General features: G+C 36.9%; 1 protein-coding gene across 2 annotated transcripts in view; it reads right to left on the bottom strand.

The window, feature by feature from the left end:
- Positions 1-24,049, bottom strand: part of LOC111153963 (phosphodiesterase 5A) — a 156,097-nt gene that overhangs the window by 124,436 nt on the left and 7,612 nt on the right. For both annotated transcript variants that reach the window (XM_022513324.1, XM_022513330.1), the window contains exon 2: positions 9,239-9,827. In XM_022513324.1, coding sequence (XP_022369032.1) covers positions 9,239-9,827 — 589 coding nt within the window. The remainder of the gene's footprint in view (positions 1-9,238; positions 9,828-24,049) is intronic.

The raw sequence follows: 24,049 nt of genomic DNA, 5'->3' as shown, positions 1-24,049 counted from the left end.
GGAGCTTCTAAAGTGGCTAATATTTGCAAGGAAAAATAACTAACAAGAAAGCTACGTTGGGGGATTAGAGGGAGAGATAAAAGGAGTGGTAAAAGACTCAGTGACTATTTGCTTCAGACATGTATAGAGCAAGACTCTTAGAGAACCAGCTAAAAATTATGTATTGAAGGCTGAAAGCAGAATGGTGATACCAATTAGAGAAAGGTTCTGAGACACTGGAGTTCCAGCTCAGCCATTCCACCTCAAGCATTCAGTTGAGACACAGAAAAGCCAATCCTTAGGAGTAAGAAACATTCCCTAGATTTGGAGGGCATTCCCTAAGACTGAATTCAAACTAAAATGGATCCACCCCAACAATAACACCAAGCCTGACAGGCCAAAAAGTAATTGCACTGCCTGAAAGAACAAATGTCAGCCCCATTTTAAAAAAGACGATTATGATCCAAATACCTTGCAAGAAAACATGTAAAATGTCCAGCATATAATCAAAACTCACAACATGTGAAGAAAACAGGAAACTGTAACCCACAGTGAGGAGAAAAAGTAGTCAAAAGAGAATGACCCCAAGATGATTCAGATGTTGGAATTAAGAGACAAGGACTTTAAACCCAGTATTATAAATGTACTTAAGGACTTAAAGGAAAATGTGGTAATAATGAATAGATGGGAAACTGTAAAAAACAAAACAAAACAGCTATTTTAAAAAACCCAAATGGAAACTCTAGAGCTGAAAAGTACAATGTCTAAAATGCAAAGTTCATTGATGGTTTAACAGCACATTAGAAACAATGGAAGAAAATGTCAGTGAACCTGAAGACAGAGCAACAGGAAATATTTAATCAGAAAGACTGAGGGGGAAAAATACACTTGTAAAAATTAGCAGAGCCTTGGGTGTTTTCTGGGACAACATCAAGTGGTCTAACATATATATAATTGGAGTGCCAAAGAGAAAAAAGAGAATTGAGTGGAAAAATACTTAAAGACATAGACCAAAATTTCCCCAAAGTTAGTGAAAACCTTAACCTTACCCATATAGTATGAAAATGATACATAGCAAGAAACCTGTAAGGTGAAAATACAAAGGATAGCTGACTTCTCCTGAGAAAAAGGAAGACCAAAAAATGTAGGAAAACTCTTTTTAAAATGTTGAAAGAAAACTACCATTAAGTGAGAACTGTCTATCCAGTGAAAATATCCTTCAAGAATACAGGCAAAATAAAGGCATTTTCAGATAAACTAAAACTGAATTTGTCACCACAGGTCTGTACTACAAGAAATGTTAATGGGAATTGTACAGCCTGAAGGGAAAGCTAACAGAATGTGCACAAAGGAGTGAAGAGCTCGGAACTTGGCTTAAACATAAGCACAAAGATTAAGGAAGCTTGGGTCTTTATTTTTGGAGAAGGAACAACCCAACAGAAAAAGAAGGAATAAAACCAAATTGCACCTTGAGGTGTTAGATTGAAATTGGAGATATCAGTAAGAATTCACTGTTATTAACATAGGAAACTGTTATTAATATAGGAAGTAGATATAAAAATAAATAAAATACAGAAATGTGTATTTATATATTTTATTCCTAGTCCTGTCTACTGACATACTGGCAGCAACAAACATACCAGAAGCAATGAATGCATCTAGTGCTCACATCTTAGCTTCTATCTTGGTTACCATTCCCTCTAATGAAAGGAACCAGAGTTTCCTGGGAAAAAGAATGATTCTAGGGCTAAAAGGGAGAAAGTATAAATTGAGCATGGAACATATTGTTAAGCCAGTTAGAACTTTCAGCCCACAAGGAAGCAAGAAAGCCCAGAGTGACAACGACATATCAAAAAGACACAGGAACCTGGCCAATTCAATATAATTAGAGAATGTGAATAAATAAAGATAAAAACAGATCATAACTCATTATACAAAATAAAAATCCATGAGCCCACAGTGCTACGAATGAGTAAATGAATGAATGAATGAATCAAGAAGGTAAACTCCTCTTCACACGAGAATGCCAACTAAAAAACACAGAAGGTATGATGGAGTTAGAAAATCAGGGACACTAAAACTGGTAAATGTAGGTTCATGAAGAATAGAATATTTACACAATATCAAAGTATCTCATCATAAGATATTTATTGATTACAATAGGAAAACTGTAACTTTATAGTGGAGAAATCTAGTGGACACCACGAACCAAGTTTTCAGAATTAACATCAACAACACTGGGGTAAACTAACTTCACATGCCATACTTCCTATTAACATATGCTGAGAATACTATGGTTATTTAATAAATTATATATTCAGTCTTTGTCCCAGGTTCCTGGCACAGAGCTCCTAAAACTCTCGTAATTCCCTGAGAAACAGGAAAGTTTTTTGATAGTCATAGCAAGCCCCTTTCAACCATACCTGACTTCATGCTAATAAGATGAGTCATAGGGGTGTGGACCCCAGGCGGCTTCCAGATGGGGATTGGCTACCAGAAAAACCAAACAACTTATAAGAGGGTTAGAACTTTGAGCCCTACCCTTAACCTCCACAGAAGGGAGAGGGGGCTGGAGATTGAAATTAATCACCAATGGCCAATGGATTTAATCAATAATGCCTACATAATGAAGCCTTGATTAAAACAAGAACAACAACAACAACTACAACAACAACAACTCAGAACAATGAGGTTTGGAGGAGTGTCTGGATTGCTAAAGGTATCTATGTGCTGGGATGGTGGTGCACCCCCTGGAAAGGGCATGGAATTACTGTGTCCCCCCCACCTTCCATTCCTTGTCCTAATGCATGTCTTCCATTTAGGTGTTCCTGAATTGTATCCATAATAATAAAACTGTAATTGTAAATATAGTGCTTCCTTAAGCTCCTGGGTAGCTCAGTTGGTTAAGCCTCTGCCTTTGCCTCAGGTCATGATCCCAGAATCCTGCATCGGGCTCCCTGATCAGCAGGGAGTCTGCTTCTCTTTCTGCCTCTCCCCGGTTTGTGTTTACATGCTTACTCACTCTCTCTCTCTTATTAAATAAATAAATAAATAAATAAGAAAGTAAAATAAAATAAAATAAAATAAAATAAAATAAAATACAGTGCTTCCTTTGAGTTCTGTGAGTCATTCAAGCAAATTATTGAACCCAAGTGGGGAAATCACCTAATTTGTAGATGGACATAAATATGTGAGTAGCCTGGGGCACCTGGGTGGGTCAGTGGGTTAAAGCCTCTGCCTTCGGCTCAGGTCATGATCCCAGGGTCCTGGGATCGAGCCCCACATCTGGCTCTCTGCTCTGCAGGGACCCTACTTCCTCCTCTCTCTCTCTCTCTGCCTGCCTCTCTGCCTACTTGTGATCTCCGTCTGTCAAATAAATAAATAAAATCTTTAAAAAAAAAAAAATATGTGAGTAGCCAGAGGACCCTGTTTGTGGTTGGTATCTGAACTAGGAACTGGGGACAATCTAGTGGGACTGAGTCTTCAGACTTTGGAGTTTGTGCTAATGGGTAGTAGTACAGTGTCAGCAGCTAGTTACTAGATGCTACTACTAGCATCAGAATTGAATTGGATTGTAGGACACCCAGCTGGTGTCGAAGAAGGGGAGAACTGACTGTTCTAGAAAATCAAACAAGGTCTCAACACTGACATCTGTGGTATTTCTGCCCAAAGTACCTAACTTGAATCTCATCAAAATGCAGTCTACAAAATAGCCTGTACTCTCAAAATATACATCAAGAATGATAAAGAAACACTGAGAAATTATTCCAGATTTAAAGGACACTAAAGAGACATGGAAAGCACATACATTATGTAATTTGGGATTAGATCCTTGATCAGAGGGAAAAAAAGAACTGTAAATAATATGAGTGGACAATAGACTAAATTTGACTATGAACTAGTAGGTAATAGCATTGTATCAAAAAAACTTCCTGATTTTGAAAAATGTACTATAATTGCATAAATGAATATTGTTAGAAAATATTCACTGAATTATGTTTAGTAAAAATGTTTCCAACTTACTAAGTGGTTCAGAAAAACAGTATGCATAAGGGCACCTGGATGGCTCAGTGGGTTGAGTGATAAACTCTTGAATTTGGCTCAGGTCATGATCTCAGGGTCATGAGATTGAGCCCCTCATTGGGCTCCACAACCAGCATCAAGTCAGCTTGAGATTCTCTGTCTCTCTCTCATTCTGCCTCTGCCCCTTCCCCTGCTCATGCTCTGTCTCTTTATAATAAATAAAGTCTTAAAAAAGAGAAAAATAGTATGCATATATTACTGACATGCATTGTATACAGAAGAAAACGATAAAGCAAATGGGGCAAAACATAAACAACTGGAGAATCTGCATAAAGTATATATGTAAGTTTTTTTAAGTCTTACAACTTTTCCTTAAGTTTGAAATTATATAAAAATCAAAATAACAGAAAACAATACAGTACTCTTCCCGATTTATAGGCTAGTTTTCTTCCACAGAGTGGCATTTAATATGATCCCTAAAGATTATTAGAACACTGAAAAAAGATATAGCAGTTCCCAAACTATGTTCCCTGGGGCACAATTAGATCATGACAGATTAATAGACTTATCAAGATTAAAACAATTGCTAGTGTTACTTCTTTCTCCTAAAATTCATTTTGGACATCATTTTATTCATAGGAAATTCATTTGAAAGAGCTCATATTTTTTTAGTAAAAAAATTTTGATAAAGTGAGACATGCAAAACGAGAGATGATAGAGACTGATTTATCTAGATAAGGAATACAAAAGGAGGAAGGAAGTCATCAGGGTGGGAAGAATAGTAGCTACATGGTAAAGGCTGCATGAATGGCAATGAGACCCTTCCCTAAAACCCTGCAAGTCTTCTCCCTAGTCTTCCATTTCCTATGGAAACAGAACAGGAGCCCACATTTTACATCTCAGTTGACTTGGGATAGAGAGGAGTGTTTTGACCACATAAATCCTTTGACAGGAAATCTTGGGGAATCTCAAGGCTTCCTTCCGTAGGACATGAAACTAGGTGTTCAAGGCAATCTGTGATGGTCAGTTTTAAGTGTCAACTTGACTAAGCAAAAGAATACCCAAATAGGTGGTAAAACATTATTTCAGGTATGTGTGTAAGGATGTCTCCAGAAGAGATTAGTATTTGAATCAATAAACTGAGCAAACATCTTCACCAAGCAGGTTGGCATCATCCAAATCACTGAGGGCCTGAACAGAACAAAAAGGCAAAGGAAGGACAAATTCACTCTCTCTGCTTAAGCTAAAACATCTACCTTCTTTTGCTCACCTGCCCTCCAATGAGGTTCCTGGCTCTCAGGCTTTTGGACTCAGAGCCACAAACTTAACACCACTGGCTGCCCAATTCTTAGACCTTCAGACTCTAAATTACACCATGAGCTTTCGTGGTTATCCAGCTTACAAGCAACAGGCAGATTGTAGAACTTCCATGCCTCCATAATCAAGTGAGCTAACCTCTATAATAATCCTCTTCATATAAATATGTATGTATATGTATTCATATACATATATATCTACATATTGTTATATCTATATATATTTCTCTAAAGAACCCTAATACACAATCCATTCTAGATACTGGATAGTATCTAGTTTTCACATATAAGGAGAACACCAAACACATTTATACAGTTGTTCTGATCATTATGTGTTTATATCTTATTATCAATAAATGCTGTGCCACATTTAAGAAAGTTACACGAATGATGGGCTGATGTAGGAGGAGATGCTGTGCGATTTAGGCAGCAAACACCCTCTCACTGATACTTGTGGTCTGATTGAGAATCACTGGTTTAAGCTGTGGATCTTGTTTTATACTTTAAATATATGAATGTGCTATCTTATTAGTAATAAAATAGCTCAATTCTCAAATTTATATCATTCTGTCATAAAGTTTTTAAAAAATGAATCAAATGTTGACCACTTCTTACGAATGACTTATCTATGAGACTGCTACGTATTTTTAGCTTCAAACTGAACTCGATTATATTTCACAACCACCTCATGGTTTTCTATTGCTACACTGCAACTTTTCAAGGGTTCTGTGGTCAAACAGGCTTTAAGAAATACTGCTGTAAGGTGTTATTTTTACAGACGTATGTTTAAAGAGGTAGGATTCAGAAGACAGAATGCATTTTCCTATTCTGACTTCTCAAGAAACCATGAGTCACAATTCTTATTATTCAAATTATGGGTGGAGCTGAATAATGAATTATCCAATAGCCAACTCACTTCCACTGTCAACACAGATGCAAACTGTATGTCAAAGGTCAGCTCCACACCTTAAGAATGAAATTCCTGGGACACGAATGACTTTTGCTAAGGCCCCTGTAAACATGGACAAAGGCTGCCGAGGGTGAAGCGGCACCATGAAGAATCCACAGGCTAAGAGGCTTCACCCTGGAAGCACTGCAAATCAAGGACATGGGCCTCTTTCTGACAGTAGCACAAGAATTAAGTCATTACTAACCGAAACAAAAATTACACTGTCCAAACTTTGAAAATGGTAAGCATATTCAGCCAAAATGCACATAAGTGAAGAAATTCTCAGAGTTGCAGAAACTTAGAACCACACAGACAAATGAAGGCTTTCTCAGCAAAGCTGAAGCATATTTATGGTCCTACTGTACTTGGGACTATAGTGCCATTGAAAAGCGGAAACCCAGCTGTCACCTAGGACAGGAAGGGAATTCTGCAAATTTGGCAGCAATCCTTCAGCTGTGTCCTTAATACCCCTGTTGTAGTCCGCTACGGTGTGGCGTTACTACAGAGCTCACAGAAGTCATCGAGATAGCTCCATGAAGAATCAAAATGGAATAGACTGCTCGTATACAGGGGATTCTGAAAAATATCTCATGATTTCACCTACCTAAACTATCATATCTCAGTATTACTCCCTTGTGACCATATTTATTCTCCCACATCTAAACCCTCAGTCATCCTCGACTCCTCTTTCCCCCTCATTTCCATCTGCTAGTGGCTTCCAACTCTGGCAGATTCCACTTCTTCACTGGAAATCCATTCCCTTCTTTTGCTCCTTAAGGCCAGTGCCCTGGTTCAGGTCCTCATTTCCTCACACCATTAAGTAATTTATCCTCCCAGTATCCAGTATTTTTCATTTTATGAGCACTGTACAATTCATCCTGCTAAATCAGTTTGAATCATACCAATTCCCCTTTGAAACCATCTTCAATTACTCCTCATGGCTCTGGACCACACACATACCCCTAAGCCTGGCATTCAAGGCTCCAGTAATCTGCATGCTCTGCCCCCATAGCTCCTCAATGTCAATACCGACTGCTGCCCACACATGTCCATACAAGCACCACACAGTGCACCGGCCCTGTTGCTTCTTTCAACTTCTCTTTACATCTGGACCTCACCATGCACACAAACCAATCTATTCAAATCTTATCTATTTTCCAGGGTTGGTATCAAGTACTGCTTCCTCAAAAAAACATCATTTCTCAATTCCCCAAGTAATGTTATCTCCTGCTTCCCTGAACCTACCACATTTTCCTTGGCATCTGTTATGATCTGCTCTCTATGCTACTTATCTATCCTACCTCCTAGATAATTTTCATTCAGTCAATATTTATTAAGACTTGACTATGTGCCAGGCATAGCATCAGGAATACAGGTGTGAATAAAACAGTAATGACTGTTTTATTAAGCATCAGGAATACAGGTGTGAATAAAACAGTAATGACTGCTTAAATTACATAGAGGAGTTGCAAGCTGGGATTACCACGGAACATACATACATACATTTATTTATGTATGTATGTATGTATGTATGTCTGTATGTATGTATTTATTTATTTGACAGAGAGAGAGATCACAAGTAGGCAGAGAGGCAGGCAGAGTGGAGGGGGGAAGAAGGCTCCCTGCTGAGCAGGGAGCCCGATGCAGAACTCAACCCCAGGACCCTGGGATCATGACCTGAGGCAAAGGCAGAGGGTTAACCCACTGAGCAACTGAGGCACCCCACCACGGAACATTTAGAGGGCATCACATAGTTGGCTAGATCAATTATTCTATCAAGGTGCTAGAAAACACCTGATAAACAAAATGTCATTTAGTAAGATGCCTTGTTTAAAAAACACAATTCTACTAATAAAAAGATCATTTTAAATGGGAAATCAGAAGAATTACATAGTGTGATCTTTAAGTCCATAATTAAAGACAAAAGTGGAATACCCAGGGGCACCTGGGTGGCTCAGTGGGTTGAGGCCTCTGCCTTCGGCTCGGGTTGTGGTCCGGGGTCCTGGGATTGAGCCCCACATTGGGCTCTCTGCTTGGCGGGGAGCCTACTTCCCCCCCGCCCCCCGCTCCGCCTGCCTCTGCCTACTTGTGATCTCTGTCTGTCAAATAAATAAATAAAATCTTTCAAAAAAAAAAAAAAAGTGCAATACCCAGTATTTCCACTGAAATATTTTAGAGCAACAATTTCTATTTTTTGAAGACATAAATTTATTTAACAAACAAATGAAAAAAGGATGAAAAGAAAGACAATCAGATTTTTGTGTCAATGAGACTTCAAATAAATGAACATTATTAATCTGAATGAACAAATGAATGGAAAAAGACTACTGGTTTGGTTTTTTGAGTTTTTGGACTTAGCATTTTAGAATCTCAGTGAAATCCTCCGAAGTTCATGTGCAGACAATAGATAAGGATATGGATAGTCAGTAGGCAAAAAAGAAGAGAATACAACTGTGAGATGAGCCATGTTAAATTATCATGAAGGAGAAAAACAAGACAAGATTTCTTTATGGCCCATATCCTTGACTGAAACACCAGTAAAGAAACTCATTTAAAAGATGGAAAAGTTCTGGGGCACCTGGGTAGTTCAGTTGGTTAAGGATCAGACTCGCGGTTTGGGTTCAGGTCATGATCTCAGGTTTGTGGGACCGAACCCTGAGTGGAACTCAGTGCTCAGCACTGGGTCAGCTTGAGATTCTTTGTTTCTCCCTCTCCTTCCCCCTACTCATGCTCTCTCTCTTTCAAATAAGTAAATAAAGTCTTTCCAAAAATAAATAAAAGATGAGAAAGTTCTTATCACACTTACCAGCTTTAAGTAAGTATGCAAATTCCTACATGTCAGTGATCCTATTCCATCTGACTTTGAAATACCCACCCTCCCCATCATTCACGGCAGGTGTCCAATGTTCCACCTTGTCCCACACCCTCTCCTCCTCACCCCACTCCCCCATCTCAATGATTCCCTATTTACCTCATAAGCATCTTTGATGTTCAAGGGCTCACCAAATGCTGCCACATGCCCCACAATGCCTTTGTTCCATTCTAAGCGGATACAGTTATTTGAAGCTTCTTCCAGTGTTGAACCTTCCGCAACATCAAACAGACGGCTGATAAGAAACTTGTCATTGGAGCTGTCCTCACAGACCAGAAACAGGGAATAGCGATCGGCGGAGATAAGTCCATGAATATGCAAGAAAATTTTGTGACATAAGGCTGTGACATCCAAATGACTAGAAATATCTTTCACTAATTCCAAGAGTCTTGAGCACTGGTCCCCTTCGTCATTATCAAATCTTCGGGGGGTTAGAGGCATCTGCTCCTTCTTTTCTGAGTCAGCGAGGAAGCTCACAGTGCCCTCGGAATCCTTGACGACAATGGGTCTAAGAGGCCGATCAAATTCAGAGGCAGAGATTTTCCTGGTTGGTGTTCCAGGCGCACTGCTGTCTGCACGAGGACTTGGCTGCGAGAGGCAAGAACAAGATTCCGTGTGGCTTCTGAGGCCTTCCTTGCACACGGGGATTGTGTGGACTCTCTCAGCGAACCAGGCATTGACCATTTCTCTGCAGGACAGAATGCAGACTTAGTAAACGTTTAAGAAACGTTTAGCAAACTGATTAGATAATAATTCAATTTTTCATAGAAAATAAAAACAAGGCAGTTTATTTAAGACAGTTTTATTTTGAAAAACTATAGAGAACAATTGCTTCAATAAACATTTTAGTAAAGTCTGATGCCTATAAACATAGATTTTTAGATATCTGATTTACAGTGCATAAAGCAGCAAGTCTTTTTCTCTCAAAAGCAGTTTACATTAGCATAAAAGACACTAAATTTGACAAGTCTTAGGAAAATATAAATATAAAAAATAACTCGCTGTCAAAAACATACAACTTGTTCTGAAGTTAAACGTTTGAAAATTTAAAACAAATATTTATCTAAATTTGGCTAGCTAATAATATGCTTAATTTTTTATAGTTTTATCTATATTGCTATATAGAGATTAGATTTAGAAGGGGGAAAATATAAACAATTCGATCTGGTGTGTAGAAAGATTATTGACTTCTGTAAATATTATTCTAATAATGCTTGTTCAACAATGGTAACAATTATCTCTTCTTCCAGATTATCTGTTCTTATATAAAGGAGAAAATTAGAAAGTAAGCAATACCTAATTTTAAAAATTTTGTCCAAGAAAATTTAAGTCATTTGTCTAAAATATACCTCTCAAGAAATCCACTTGAGCTAAAGGCTTCATGGTAGGCGATTTTTTTTTTTAAACAATCATCAGATCATATACATCAAAATGACTGTTCAGTTCAAATGATTTCCCTTGAAAAAAATGTAATCTTATACCAATTGACAGTGACATTACTTTAGACATTTTGGGGGCTCTTCTTTTGAAACTAACTTTTAAGAAAATTTATAAGGTAAATAAGGATATTAGTTTCTTCTAAAAGTTACATCTTGTTTTTCACTAAGCCCTCCTCTCAAAACTAACAAATAAAACCAAAACCAAAACCAAAACCAAAGCCAAAACAAACAAACAAAAACCACAAAAAACACCACACAAAAAAACCCTAGAGTAACAGCTAACTTAATATCTCTTATGCAGATTTGACTTTTCCCAAGACTCAAATTCACATTCAAAAGACAAAAACTAGTTATCACTGATGATATTTAAAAGAATTTGTCCATAATAAAAGCAAAACAATCCCCACTCTACAATGACATATTGATTATTTTCACTAAAAGGCCAGGACAAAAAGTTGGACAATGCACTATTTTGGAGAGTGTTGGTATACGGACACTCTTCAATCGTTTTGGCTGTAGTAATATGAAAAAGGAAAATAACACATTAGTTTTACACAATAGAATGATAAAACTACATTTATAGCAAAATGTTTTGTGATTTTAATGTTAAAGGACTATTTTTAACGTTTACCTACAAATCTATACTATCACTAAGATGCACGTTTAAGAGTTTCAAGTTTGTTTTCTATCTTTCTTGTATATATGATGCATGCAGTCTTGAGACAATTTATTTTAAAATGCATTATTCATTCACTTTTATGCTTTATTTGCATGCATGTATATATTAAATAGGATTCCTTTATCTGAGGGCATTGGGTCCAGATCAACACAATCTTCTGATACTGAATGATGTAAAATAAAATTCCTTCTCTACCTTAAGAGACTTTTCCAGAAAAAAAAAATTTTTTTTACCACCTCGCTGGAGGTAAACAGGCAATTTCTAACAAATTTTCAAATGCATTTATCCTTTGTTCCCGAGATTTCATCCATGTGGCCAAAGAAGTTCCAGACTATTTATTGTAGCACCCGTTTGTTATAGCAAAGATAACAAGCTACCTGGACCAGCTGTTTAAATACATAATGATACATTTATATAATGGAATACTAGGGCAGTCCTGAAAAATTGTTGTATGAGCCGCTGTGAATAATCTCCACAATTTATTAAGTGAAAAAAGAAGAATACAGAGGGAAAAAGAAGAGGCTGACTTATTTCTGAATCTCTACTAAGTTTTCCATTTTTTAGATACCCTATTGATTATTTTGTTTTGAACAACACTGTATTATTTGGTAAATATCTATTACTCTGAAATAGTACCAGTCTAGAAAGGAATGGGTAAAAAAAATAATAACAGATATTATCAGAATGACCTCAGAATTTCAAGTGTTAGATACAGTTGTAAAAACCTTTCAAAGATCCCTTTAAGAAAAAACACTTACATAACCCTCCAAAATTGCAGTAGCAGTACCAAAGACATTGATATCAAAAAAGCATGTGAAGCTGTCAAAAATGTACAGGAAGTTTCTGACTAAAATTGTTTTGTAAAATACAGATAGGGAAAAAGCTCTATGTCTAAATTAACATATTTTATGTGATTTAAACATATGTACATGTAACTTAAATTGTTAAATCAATATAAAAGAGGCATTTGAGTTATTTCAGCTACCATTATAAAATTAAGTCCAATTTATTTCTTATCTTCTTATTGGAAAATGGTGATCAACTTTTTTTCTAATTTTTATATATTTTTAAAGATTTTATTTATTTATTTGACAGACAGAGATCACAAGTAGGCAGAGAAGCAGACAGAGAGAGAGGAGGAAGCAGGCTCCCTGCTGAGCAGAGAGCCGATGAGGAGCTGGATCCCAGAACCCCAGGATCATGACCTGAGCCAAAGGCAGAGGCTTTAACCCACTGAGCCACCCAGGCGCCCCCAACTTTTTTTTTTAATCAAAATATCTACATGACAGATCCATGCAGCTATCTAAACAGACAACTTAAAATGGTGAAAACAGAATTCCTAATGCCCTACCCATCATCTTACTCCAATCTCACTCTCTGCCAGTTTTCCTCCTATTAACAAAGGGCACCATCACCTCCCTAGTTACTCAAATCAACATGTAGGAATTACTCTAAATTTCTTTTTCCTTCAAATCTCATGTCCAAGTCAAGTCGCATCAATGTGACTCCCCAAACCTTATATCTCAATCTGTTCATTTCTATCTCTTGCATTAAATCCTGGTCCAAGTCCACTGTGGCCCCAAGCCCCCACTGGTCTCTCTATGTTATACTCGCCCCCGTTCAATCCATTCTCCCCACAGCAGTCAGAGCAATCTTTGAACAAAATATATCTTAACATCGTCGATTATCGTACTTGGCTTCTCAGTGAATAGAGAACAAAACCCAAAATCTTTTAATCCCCTACCACAGTTCCACTTGGCCAGGCTGGCCTCCCTGGTCCTCCTCAAGCACCCCAAACTCTAACTGTCCCCAGTCCAGAATGTTCTCCCCTCACCTATGTCTGGCTGATCATAGCTTCTATGTTCTCCACTCAGACAATTCTTCCCTGGTCATGCCCCCTAGAGTGGCCTCTGACACATGATGTTCTCACCTCCCAGCGCCTAAATGCTTCTTACTGGATATTTTTCTTATTGGTTAATCTGTTGTTTTATTGTCTGTCCCCTCCAACCAGATGTAAATTTCATCAGAGCTACTTGTCTGTCTTAGAAAATGCCTGTCTCATAGTCTGTCTACAAAAAATAATTCTTGAGTAAAGTGAATGGATCAAAAGTAAGGCTCCTAAATTAACTACACCAAAAGGGACAACAGTCTTTGAATATATGAATGCTGGTATATTTGTTACAAGAAATCAACACTGTGGTTTAACTGTTAATATTCTTTACTTCTTGGATGTAAGTCTCATCCTGACTATGGTATGATGTAAGTCTCAACTGACTATGGTTAATTTATTTTCATATAACCTGAAGGACCTACTATATGTCTTAAATGGAGCCAGTGCTTAAAAATACTTTGTTCTATGTTTTTTTATTACTGTATCTGCCTCACAAGTGTTTTTGTTTCTAGCTATTTTCTTGGTGAGGGAATTTAATATTAAATTATACAGGAATAGCAGATCTTGTACATTCACTCATTCAATCAACAATTTTTATTAACCACCAGTCATGGGGGATGGGGTTTCTCATGACCACATTATAATGACCACATTATTGATTATCTGAGTCCCTGTAGTTACATGCTAATGTAGGAAAACATACGTTATCATAATATCAAAACACTCACTTAGGAACCAACCCACAAATAAAATTAAATCATTTCTCACATCTCTCTCTCATCACACATCCCTTAAAGTTTTGTAGTGTACGACCCAGGTGGCCATATGAAGTGGGCCTTTCCTCTTAAGACTATTAATCCTCTTCCGATAATTTTTTAGTATTTCAGTCTCTATACAAATACAAATAATCTGCAAATCAAAATTAAAATTCTTATATAAGATACAGAATTTCTAGAAGTAGATCAGTGTTGGAGAACCATTACAATATATTACTTTTTTTACAATTACATTACATGACAATTATAATATTACACAATGCCACTAACAATTAAGGGCTATGCCCAATTAAAGACCATCTAACAAATACAAAAATAATCAACAAGGAAAATGACATAAGTTACTTGAAAAGAGAATTTTATTTAAATAATTATTTTCAAGACTAAGAAATATCCTTGAAAAATCTGAAGAAACCTTCAAAATATTAATTTGAAAAACTATTTCTTGAAAAAAAAAAAGAATCTCTCACCCTGTCATAAAAGTCAAACATGGAGAAGTTAATTGATTATGTAATAGTTTTGTTAAAAATTGTTTATTCTAAAATTTAGCATGAAATATTCATTATAATATAAATTTTATTAAATCTAGGACAAGGTTAATTTACTTTCATAATCTCTGGGTCCGTTTTCAAGATAAAGTTGTAATCAATCCTTTCTACTGATTTTTTTTCCCCATTTTAATTGGATTCATGCTTAAATATCATTTTTCTTACAGAATGAATTATTCTCCTAAGGTAAAGATCTGAGTGTGTCAGGCACTATGCTGCACACCAGAGAGTACTAAATTCCCCAGGCAAACCATTCAGTGACCACGCCTCCAAAACTGAAGTTTATGTTGTGTTCAGGAGTTAATTTATATACATATTGGATTTTGCCAACATATGAAGTTAAGTGTAAATGGATACAAATGAACAAAGATGGAAAAGACAACTGTGAATATGTCAGATATAAGGGTAAAAAAAAAAAGCATCAGATGGGATTCAAGAAACCTAGATGGTACTTCTGACTGGGCAAATCACTCCTGTGGATAGGATAGGTTTTCTATTTTCACTTCTCTTCCTTAATTTTTAGGATTTTGAAAAGTACTTATATGAATGATACTGGGAGAAAAAGGGGGGCACCATTTTATTTAAACCCGGTAAGGCAGGTGTTAACAACCCTGTTTCCTAAATTATGAAGCTAAAAATAAATGGCTGAACCAAAGATCTCTATTTGATAGCAAAATCAGGAGTCAAATCCAGGTCTCCTTTTCCAAGTCTTATGGCCTGTAAGAATATAAATGTTTCCAGAACATCAATGCTTATCCCAAAGGAGGCACTCTGTAACTTCTGGCTGCATCCAGAAGAGTCAAACTCAAATTCAAGCATACAAGGCATAGAGAGAATAAGATCACTTAAAATAACACATTTTCTAACTTAATTTTTTGCACTCAGATCATAAAAAGATGGCACATTAAGCCATTGAGGTAAAAAATGTCTCAAAGGACTCAGAAAATAAAGATTCTTAAGGATTGTGTCCTGAAAAAATCCCAGGTCTGTTTCTCTAAAATCAGGTCGTGTTTTATAAATCTAAAACAATGCACTGAAAAAAAAATGTATAATGAATGTGTTCAAGAGAACAGTGATTCTTAAGGTTGCTAGATTTAGCAAAGAAAAATACAGAACACCCAGTTAAAACTGAATTTCAGATAAACAATGAATAATTTTTAGTCTAAGTGGTATCTGAAATTCAAATTTAACTGGGTATCCTGTATTTCCTCTGACCACACCACTCATTCTATATTCCTTTCCCCAACTGAAATTGTTGGCAGATAGACAACAAAGAAAAGGTAGGTTCTATACAGCATACTAATGAGCTCCAGGCTATCAAAGCACTAACACTAATTTTACCATCAAAAGAGCACAAAGGACTACCACACTGTGATCCTTTGTATAATAACTGAACCTTTGGAAAGCTTATAGATTAATGATTTGTGGTATAAAATTTCTCTTTAAACCAAGTTCTTTCATTTTACTCTCAAAACCACACCATGTATTTAATAGAGAAAAAACAAATTATAATTGACTCATAAATGAGAGGCTGCCTAATTGCTAAAAATCCTTGGGACTACAAAGCATCAAGGGGCTAAGTTTTTGGGAATCCTAAATTATAATCTAATCTAAGGATTTCCTACAAATGAATTGTATGGCCAGAAGCAAACAATTTTCCTCCTCTGAGTTTCAACTTCACCTTCTATAAAAACAGGGAAAACACCACCTCTACTGACATCTTGATGAAGTGCAAGGTGCTGTCTTCAGCAGGGTATAAAATCAAGAATACCAAACAGGCCATCAGAAGCTATAAGACTACATAAAGTGAGCCTGAACCATTTACACTTTCTCTGGATTTCCAGTCTTTCAGTTGTAAACAAGGGCAGCTGTATTAACAGGCCATGAAGACACCCCCCACCCCCCCCAACAAAGGCTTCCTTTCTCAACAGGCCAGTGGGTGATCATTAGGTCAGTCAACTCAATAACTTTTTTTTCCCTCTCCACTTCCTCTTTTAAATGGGAGAAGGACCTCCTTACTCCTTCACTCACCCTGCAGGGCTGATACAGGAATCAAATTAGAAAACACTTGTAAAGGCATTTCAAAATCTCCTCCATATATTTAAGATTTTGCTATTTCCTGTACCCTAAGCACTCATTCCAATGGAGATGCAAGGCAGGGGTAGGAAGCGGTGGCTGTTCCTTTCTTCATAAAGTTCTAAGAATCAGAGAAACAATGAGGGGAAAAAAGGTGCTCCTGGTGTACAGAGGCTGAGTGGGCTAACAGGTCTGGAAACAGGCTGGCTACGGGCAACCTGATGACTCAAAGCCCTTGGCCAAAGCAGATACTACAGAATGGCATTCTTTTTTTTTTTTTTTTTTTTAAGATTTTATTTATTCATTTGACAGAGACAGAGATCACAAGGAGTCAGAGAAGCAGGCAGAGAGAGAGGGGGAAGCAGGCTCCCCACTGAGCAGAGAGCCCGATGTGGGGCTCGATCCCAGGACCCTGAGACCATGACCCGAGCTGAAGGCAGAGGCTTTAACCCACTGAGCCACCCAGGTACCCCCAGAATGGCATTCTTAATAGAATCCCATGAAGTTCTCCCTCTTCCAAAAAAATAAGAGTCCTATCATAACTCTATACAAGTTGCAGCCTAACTAACGGAGCAAAAAGAAGGAAAAAGACACAGTTCTGCAAGTTATTCTGACCCAATGTACAAGCACTTAGGGGCTCTGCTTTCGTGGATAAGCATGTCCTTCCTAACTGCCCAGCAAAGCTGGCAGCAATTAAAAGCAGGGCGGCCCTCTTTAAGTCTTTCAGTTGATTTCACTTTACAAGGCTGTTAAGGAAAGCTAACAGGCCCTAGACACTTGAAATAAAGCCCTGGTCAAGGGAAATGCTGTGAAAATCGGTGCCAAAAATTTACAGATCCTGATGTTTAACATCCCGTCCAAATCATTCCTTCTCTCCATACCAAATTCCACTCACTTATATCCTTCCTTATTTTATGATACAAAGAATTTCTTACCTCATAAATGAGTGGTACTCATTTTAAATGGCTAAATTAAATTTCGTTTTGTGTGTGTTTGTTTTTAACTTTTACAGCATGTCTTAAAATAAATAGAGAAACCCTGGAGGGTACCAAAATCAATGTTGGGAGTTATTCCTCTCAGGTAACACAATGTGAGTATCATCTGTGGTTTCAAACTTGTATATACCTTAGATGCTGCTCAGGCTCACAACGGGACACTTTGCCACACTAAGCAAGTAAAGAGCCCAAAATATTGATACTAATTCGATGACAGGAAATAAAGCTAAACGGCAGTTATCAAAAACTTGCCATGACTTGTCACAAATGTGACCTGAATTTTACATTTCAAATCCTTTTATTTTATTTTATTTATATATATATATATTTTTTTTTTTTTAAAGATTTTATTTATTTATTTGACAGAGAGAGATCACAAGTAGACAGGCAGGCAGAGAGAGAGAGAGGGAAGCAGGCTCCCTGCTGAGCAGAGAGCCCGATGTGGGGCTCGATCCCAGGACCCCGAGATCATGACCTGAGCCGAAGGCAGCGGCTTAACCCACTGAGCCACCCAGGCGCCCCTCAAATCCTTTTAAATATTAGTAAGTCCAATCAGAAGTTTCTTTTCTTTTCTTTTTTTTTTTGTATTTTTTTTAAGATTTTTTTAAATTAAATTTTATTTTTTATAAACATATATTTTTATCCCCAGGGGTACAGGTCTGTGAATCGCCAGGTTTACACACTTCACAGCACTCACCATAGCACATACCCTCCCCAATGTCCATAATCCCACCCCCCCAACCCCCCTCCCCCCATTAACCCTCAGTTTGTTTTGTGAGATTAAGAGTCACTTATGGTTTGTCTCCCTCCCAATCCCATCTTGTTTCATTTACTCTTCTCCTACCCCCTTAACCCCCCATGTTGCATCTCCTCTCCCTCATATCAGGGAGATCATATGATAGTTGTCTTTCTCCGATTGACTTATTTCGCTAAGCATGATACCCTCAGAAGTTTATTTTCTTAATATTCTACTTTAGGGAAGACTCTTGCAGTCCAAACTGCTCATGCAATGGCAATTTGACTTAAAAATCAGTGTCATGAAGAGTAATGTTTAACACATTTTGATTTCACTGAGGTTCTTTATTAACACTACCAGCACTGCACCCTTTAAAATGGTGTTACAAAGTAGGTGGAGCGCCCTACAAAACCAAATGAGTTCATGCACTCAAAAGGCCAGGAAGTCGGGTTCTAGCAGCTGCTGCAGGAAAAGGCTGAGCTGGATATTTCTAGTTGGACATTTTGAATCTTTAGTAATACACAGAGGGATGACCAAGTTCGTTCATTTGTGAATGATAAAAAAGATCAAAAAAACTCGGGTTAGTGGGAAAGCTTAGAAAATGAATTGTCATTTTTTACAGTGGTTATAACAGAGTTTATTTCCTCAAAATTATAAATGTGGCAGAACCCTGTGTGCTTATATTTTTTTAAGTTGATGAAAAGTGTATCATTCTTAAAATGGTAACATCAACTAACTTAATGATTTAATTTAATGGTTCAAACCTAGCCATACCTTTTTTATGGATATTAAAATAGACTTAAGTTTGTTTATTGAGTACACTTCATCTTCTTTCTAAAAATATTACAAGTTGATTAGTAATCCTCACTGAAAATATGAAAGGTAACCATAAGGCACATACGCTGTTAACAATCAAAACTTTTCCTCCTTTTCCAATTTCTCATTTTTACTCAAGATTATTAAAAACCTATCACAGGAAAGAAAACTACAATTTATAGTTTGTGTTCTAGAAATTTTCCACTAATCTAGATATGTAACAGCCTCCTCAAAATGCCTTCTATCTAAAAATATTAAGTAGGAAGTGCACAACTTACTGACAGAACAGAGAGATGTAAACTCTTGCATAGTATTTCAAATATGATTGGCAAAAGACACACACACACACACACTCACACACACACACACACGCACACAGGTATCTGAGTCCATAAGGACTCTATGCAGCAATAACTTAACTTTCTACCAACGTTGAAGTGCTCACTCATCTTACAAAATGAATCTTAAAAAAGACAGAAATGCCTTAAAATATGTATTTAATATTCCAGATGTCCTGAAAAGGGAAAATGATTAAAATACTTTGCCTAGGTTTTATATAACATTTCTTGGCATCTGGAAAACTGAGGAAAAAAGAAGAAAAATTTACAAAGCAAAGTAAAATTGTGATATAAACACCGTAACTCTCCTAAGTTAAAAACACAATTAAATGAAACCTAATTATAGAGCAATAGTTTAATGTATTTGGTATTTTTGCCTAAAATAATGTATCAAAGGATAAAAATTCTTTGAAAATATACTGTACTTAGGGTATTTGTGTTCTAATACTAAAAATATAGTTGTGATGGCCTAGTACCTAAATATTCAGCCATTCTATTTTAAAATGTCATTTGAGAGTTCCCACTTTTTATACTCTAAAATTATATATGGAAACTAAACCCACTTGGGCAAAGTCTCCAGGCACATTATTTAGTAATGCACATGCACATTAAATGGCCCTAGGAGAAACCTGAACCTTTTCCTGCGTTAGAGTCCACATGACATTAAATCTATGAGCCTTTGCTTTGCTTCCCTTACCGCTGACACTAAACTCCAGTAGAGCCTGGTGGGTAAGCGCCCTACGTGGGACAAACTTGGGCTTTAACCCCAGAGCTACTTCTTTCTAACAGTAAAACCTTAGGTACATTATTAACTCTTTCCATAAATGAATGGAGATAATGACAAACCTCCCTCTGGTACTTAAGAAAACTAAAGTAGGGGTGTCTTGTTGGCTCAGTCAGTCAAGCAGCTGACTCTTGATTTCGGCTCAGGTCATGATCTCAGGGATCCATTGATCCCTGTGGTGGGCTCCATGCTCAGCCAGGAATCTGTTAGAGGATTCTCTCTCTCCCTCTGCCCCTCCCCTAGCTCGCACATGCACACATACATACACTCTCTCTCTCTCTCTCTAATAAATAAATCTTTGTAAAAAATTAAAGGAAATAATGCATATAAAGTGATAGCACAGAGTCTGGGACACACAAACTCTATGTCTAATACAATATTTAATATATGATAGTTATTATTTTTAAGTTAATCAAACATTATTAAATGGAGTGTATCTTCAAAACCAATTTTTTGTAAAAATAAAAATAATTTATTCAGTGGCCTTGTACAGAATAACTAGATGTTAGCCATTGTTTCTTTAGCTCCTAGTTTGGAAACATTAATGTCTCTACAGAAACACATATGAAAAACATAGTTGGTTTAATGATAGTATTTTCTCAAATTAGAACTGAAAAAACATTAAGACTCCCTAGACTAATAACTCCACTTACATATGACATAATTTTCTGAATAATATATAAAAATAAAGAGCTGAACATTTTATTTTATTTTTTTATAATTTTTTAAATTTTTTATAAACATATAATGTATTATTAGCCCCAGGAGTACAGGTCTGGGAATCAAGAGCTGAACATTTAGCTCAGAAAAATAAATGCAAGAACATAACTTGTTTTTCCATTATCACTTAAAAATTAATTTTTTGCAAAAATAAATTAGAGATTTAAAGATATTTTTTTCAAAATATCGAAGATAAAATAACTGACAACAAATGTGAGAAAATATATAGCTAATTACCTGTAACGAAAACCACAGCAATATTTCATAATAACCGTAATTCTAAACTAGAGAATGGTTTTAATACTAGACAAAATAATACTTTAACACTCTGCTACAGATTTGGGGACTGAAGTTGGTCCGTTTTAGTTCCTATCCTAAGGGGCTCATGAGGAATTTCTCTAACTAGGCTGAAGCCTGGGCTTCATGGAAGGCTATGCAGCAAGTCCTTGAGCAGCAACATTTGGGGAGATTTGCAGGGTGTCTCAGATAAAAGAGTAAAAAGTTGCAGGCCCTGAGTAATGCACAAAACACAATGCATTCCCATGTTTTTAAGTTTACTGTTAAAACATCATCCTTTTTTCTTTCTAGCCAATGCTTTTTTTCTTAAGTTGTGTGAATTAATCACTTTTAAAACCAGGATTAGGAAAAGTGTACTAATTTCCTGTCTAGAAAGGGATGGTTAAAAACTCATATGGAAATCTGCCAAAATTATCTATAGGAAAAGCACAAAAATTGCTTTTAGGTCCTAATTTTATAGTTTCAGTTATACCGCTTGCATAATTTGACCTGGATCCACTACTCATATTTGGAAAGTAGTTAAAGAAGAAAACTACTTAATCTGAGAATCTGATAATCTGTTCTCCTTGTGAGAATCAAGAATGCTCAGAGAGGGGGTGCCCCAAGTGGTTCAGTCAAACAGCTGCCTCTGGCTGAGGCTGAGGTCAAGATCCTAGGGTTCTGGGATCAACCCAGTGTTGGGCTCCCTGATCAGTAGGGAGTCAGCTTCTCTTTCTCTCTCTCTCTCTGCAGCTCCCCCTGCTTGTGAGCTCTCTCTCTCACTCTCTCAAATTACATTAAAAAAAAAAAAAAAAAAAAAGAATGGAAAGAGATTTTTAAACTCACTAATGAATTTCTCTGCCTTGATTCCCTACCCCCTCCCACTTAAAAGCTCAGGGTTATTGATTTGGGCCAAACTGGGCTGTGGACAACACAGGGAGGTCTGGACTCTAATTCAAATTCCCTCTCCAGAACCTCACACAATCCGTAAATGGTTCTATTCAAATCATTAATTAATTTTCACGTAAAAAATAAGGTCTCTTAAAATCTATGAAATCACTGTTCATTGGTTCTAATTCCCACTACCAGAATAAAAGAATGACTATTAAAATATATAATTATATTTAAAGTGCTAATGATTCTCAAGGTAAAACAGTAAACTACTGAAATTCACTCTAAAAAAAGAGAAAGGAATATGCATTATCTCCTTTAAATTTCTTAAGAAGCCTATGAAATAAATGTTATTTACATTTTACAGAGAAGGCAGACAAAGCACCTAAGGTCATACTTTTTTAAAGAGATAGTTCTACAGTTGAAGCTAAGATTTTTCCCACCTAGGGCCCTTACCCACCATCAGTAGAAATCAATATTAAACAGTTCAAAATACTATGTTTTTAGTATTAGAACACAAGCAATATGTATGTAGTAATATGCCCTTGGAGGCACTTGCAAATGTGGAGCATAATGATGGGGGTGCTCTGGCATTTAATGTCTGGGCCACAGAGATGTTAAACATCCTGCAGTGTGTTGAACAGCCCCTCACAACAACATAAAAAGGTCACCACTGAATGCTAATAGCATCCTCCAACTTTTCTTTTTGGGGGGCAGGGGAGGAGCAGAGGGAGAGAGAAAGAGAGAGAGAGAATCTTTTTTTTTTTTTTTAAGATTTTATTTATTTATTTGACAGACAGAGGTCACAAGTGGGCAGAGAGGCAGGCAGAGAGAGGAGGAAGCAGGATTCCTGCTGAGCAGAGAGCCCGATGCAGGGCTGGATCCCAGGATCCTGGCATCATGACCTGAGCCCAAGGCAGAGGCTTTAACCCACTGAGCCACCCAGGCGTCCGAGAGAATCTTAAGCAGGCTCCATACCCAGGATCAAGCCAGATGCAGGGCTCAATCTCACAACACTGAGATCACAAACTGAGCCAAAATCAAGAGCTAGACACTTAACTAACTGGGTCACCCAGGCACCCCCAATAACATCCCTTTTGAAAAGCACTGGCTTCGATGACAAAAAAGATGACTATACTATAACAGGCTATTAAATGAACCTGGGAAGATTTGGAGCACGTCCAAGTGATACCCTTGAATAATCTCTACGCTGAGTTTATAGTGATTACTTCTCCTGGATCTGTCATGGAAAGGAAATGAATGCTCTGCCTGAAGTTATTCAGTATTTCCAAGTTCACTTTAGTTATGAAAACATCTGAGAAATTAACTGGGACCAAATATAAATAAAATACAGAATTGCATCTTACGGTTTTACATTCAAATTTGACCAAGAGTTGAACGAAACATGTTCTGTAATTTTCCGTGCATTCACAGTCACATGTGTGAAAAATATTCCTTAAAGGAAAACCTACTTATAGCTGAAAGGAAGCATAATAACTAACAGACACTGATGCTGTAAATACATAATCTGATTCATTTTGTAGCTGATATAAGGGAAGATTGCACTGGCTTCGCATTTTTCAATCTGAGGTATGTGAAAGCCTGAGAGTCCCAAACAAGTATGTCTTGAATATCTGTAATTTTTCTATGAAAAGGTATTAATTTTGCATTTTCACACTCATGATAATTAAAACAAAACAAAACAAAAAGGTGAAAGACATATACTTTAAAAGACTGGGATGACCACCTTAAAATCAAACACTGTCCTGCAATTCTACCAGGTTTATACTTATGTTTACAATCACACTACAGCCCGTGGTTCTAGCATAAAAGAGAAAATAAAAAAGAGACAAATTTAATATATGCAAATATGCTTTCAAATCAAGTGCAAACTATAAGCTGGTATGCTGTGCTATGGGAATAAAAGCTTGGTGACTGAGCAGAC

Source organism: Enhydra lutris, unplaced genomic scaffold (assembly GCF_002288905.1).
Source record: "Enhydra lutris kenyoni isolate GAN:26980312 unplaced genomic scaffold, ASM228890v2 scaffoldscaffold3, whole genome shotgun sequence".
Lineage (NCBI taxonomy): Eukaryota > Metazoa > Chordata > Mammalia > Carnivora > Mustelidae > Enhydra > Enhydra lutris.
This window is presented reverse-complemented; position numbering and strand designations above follow the sequence as displayed.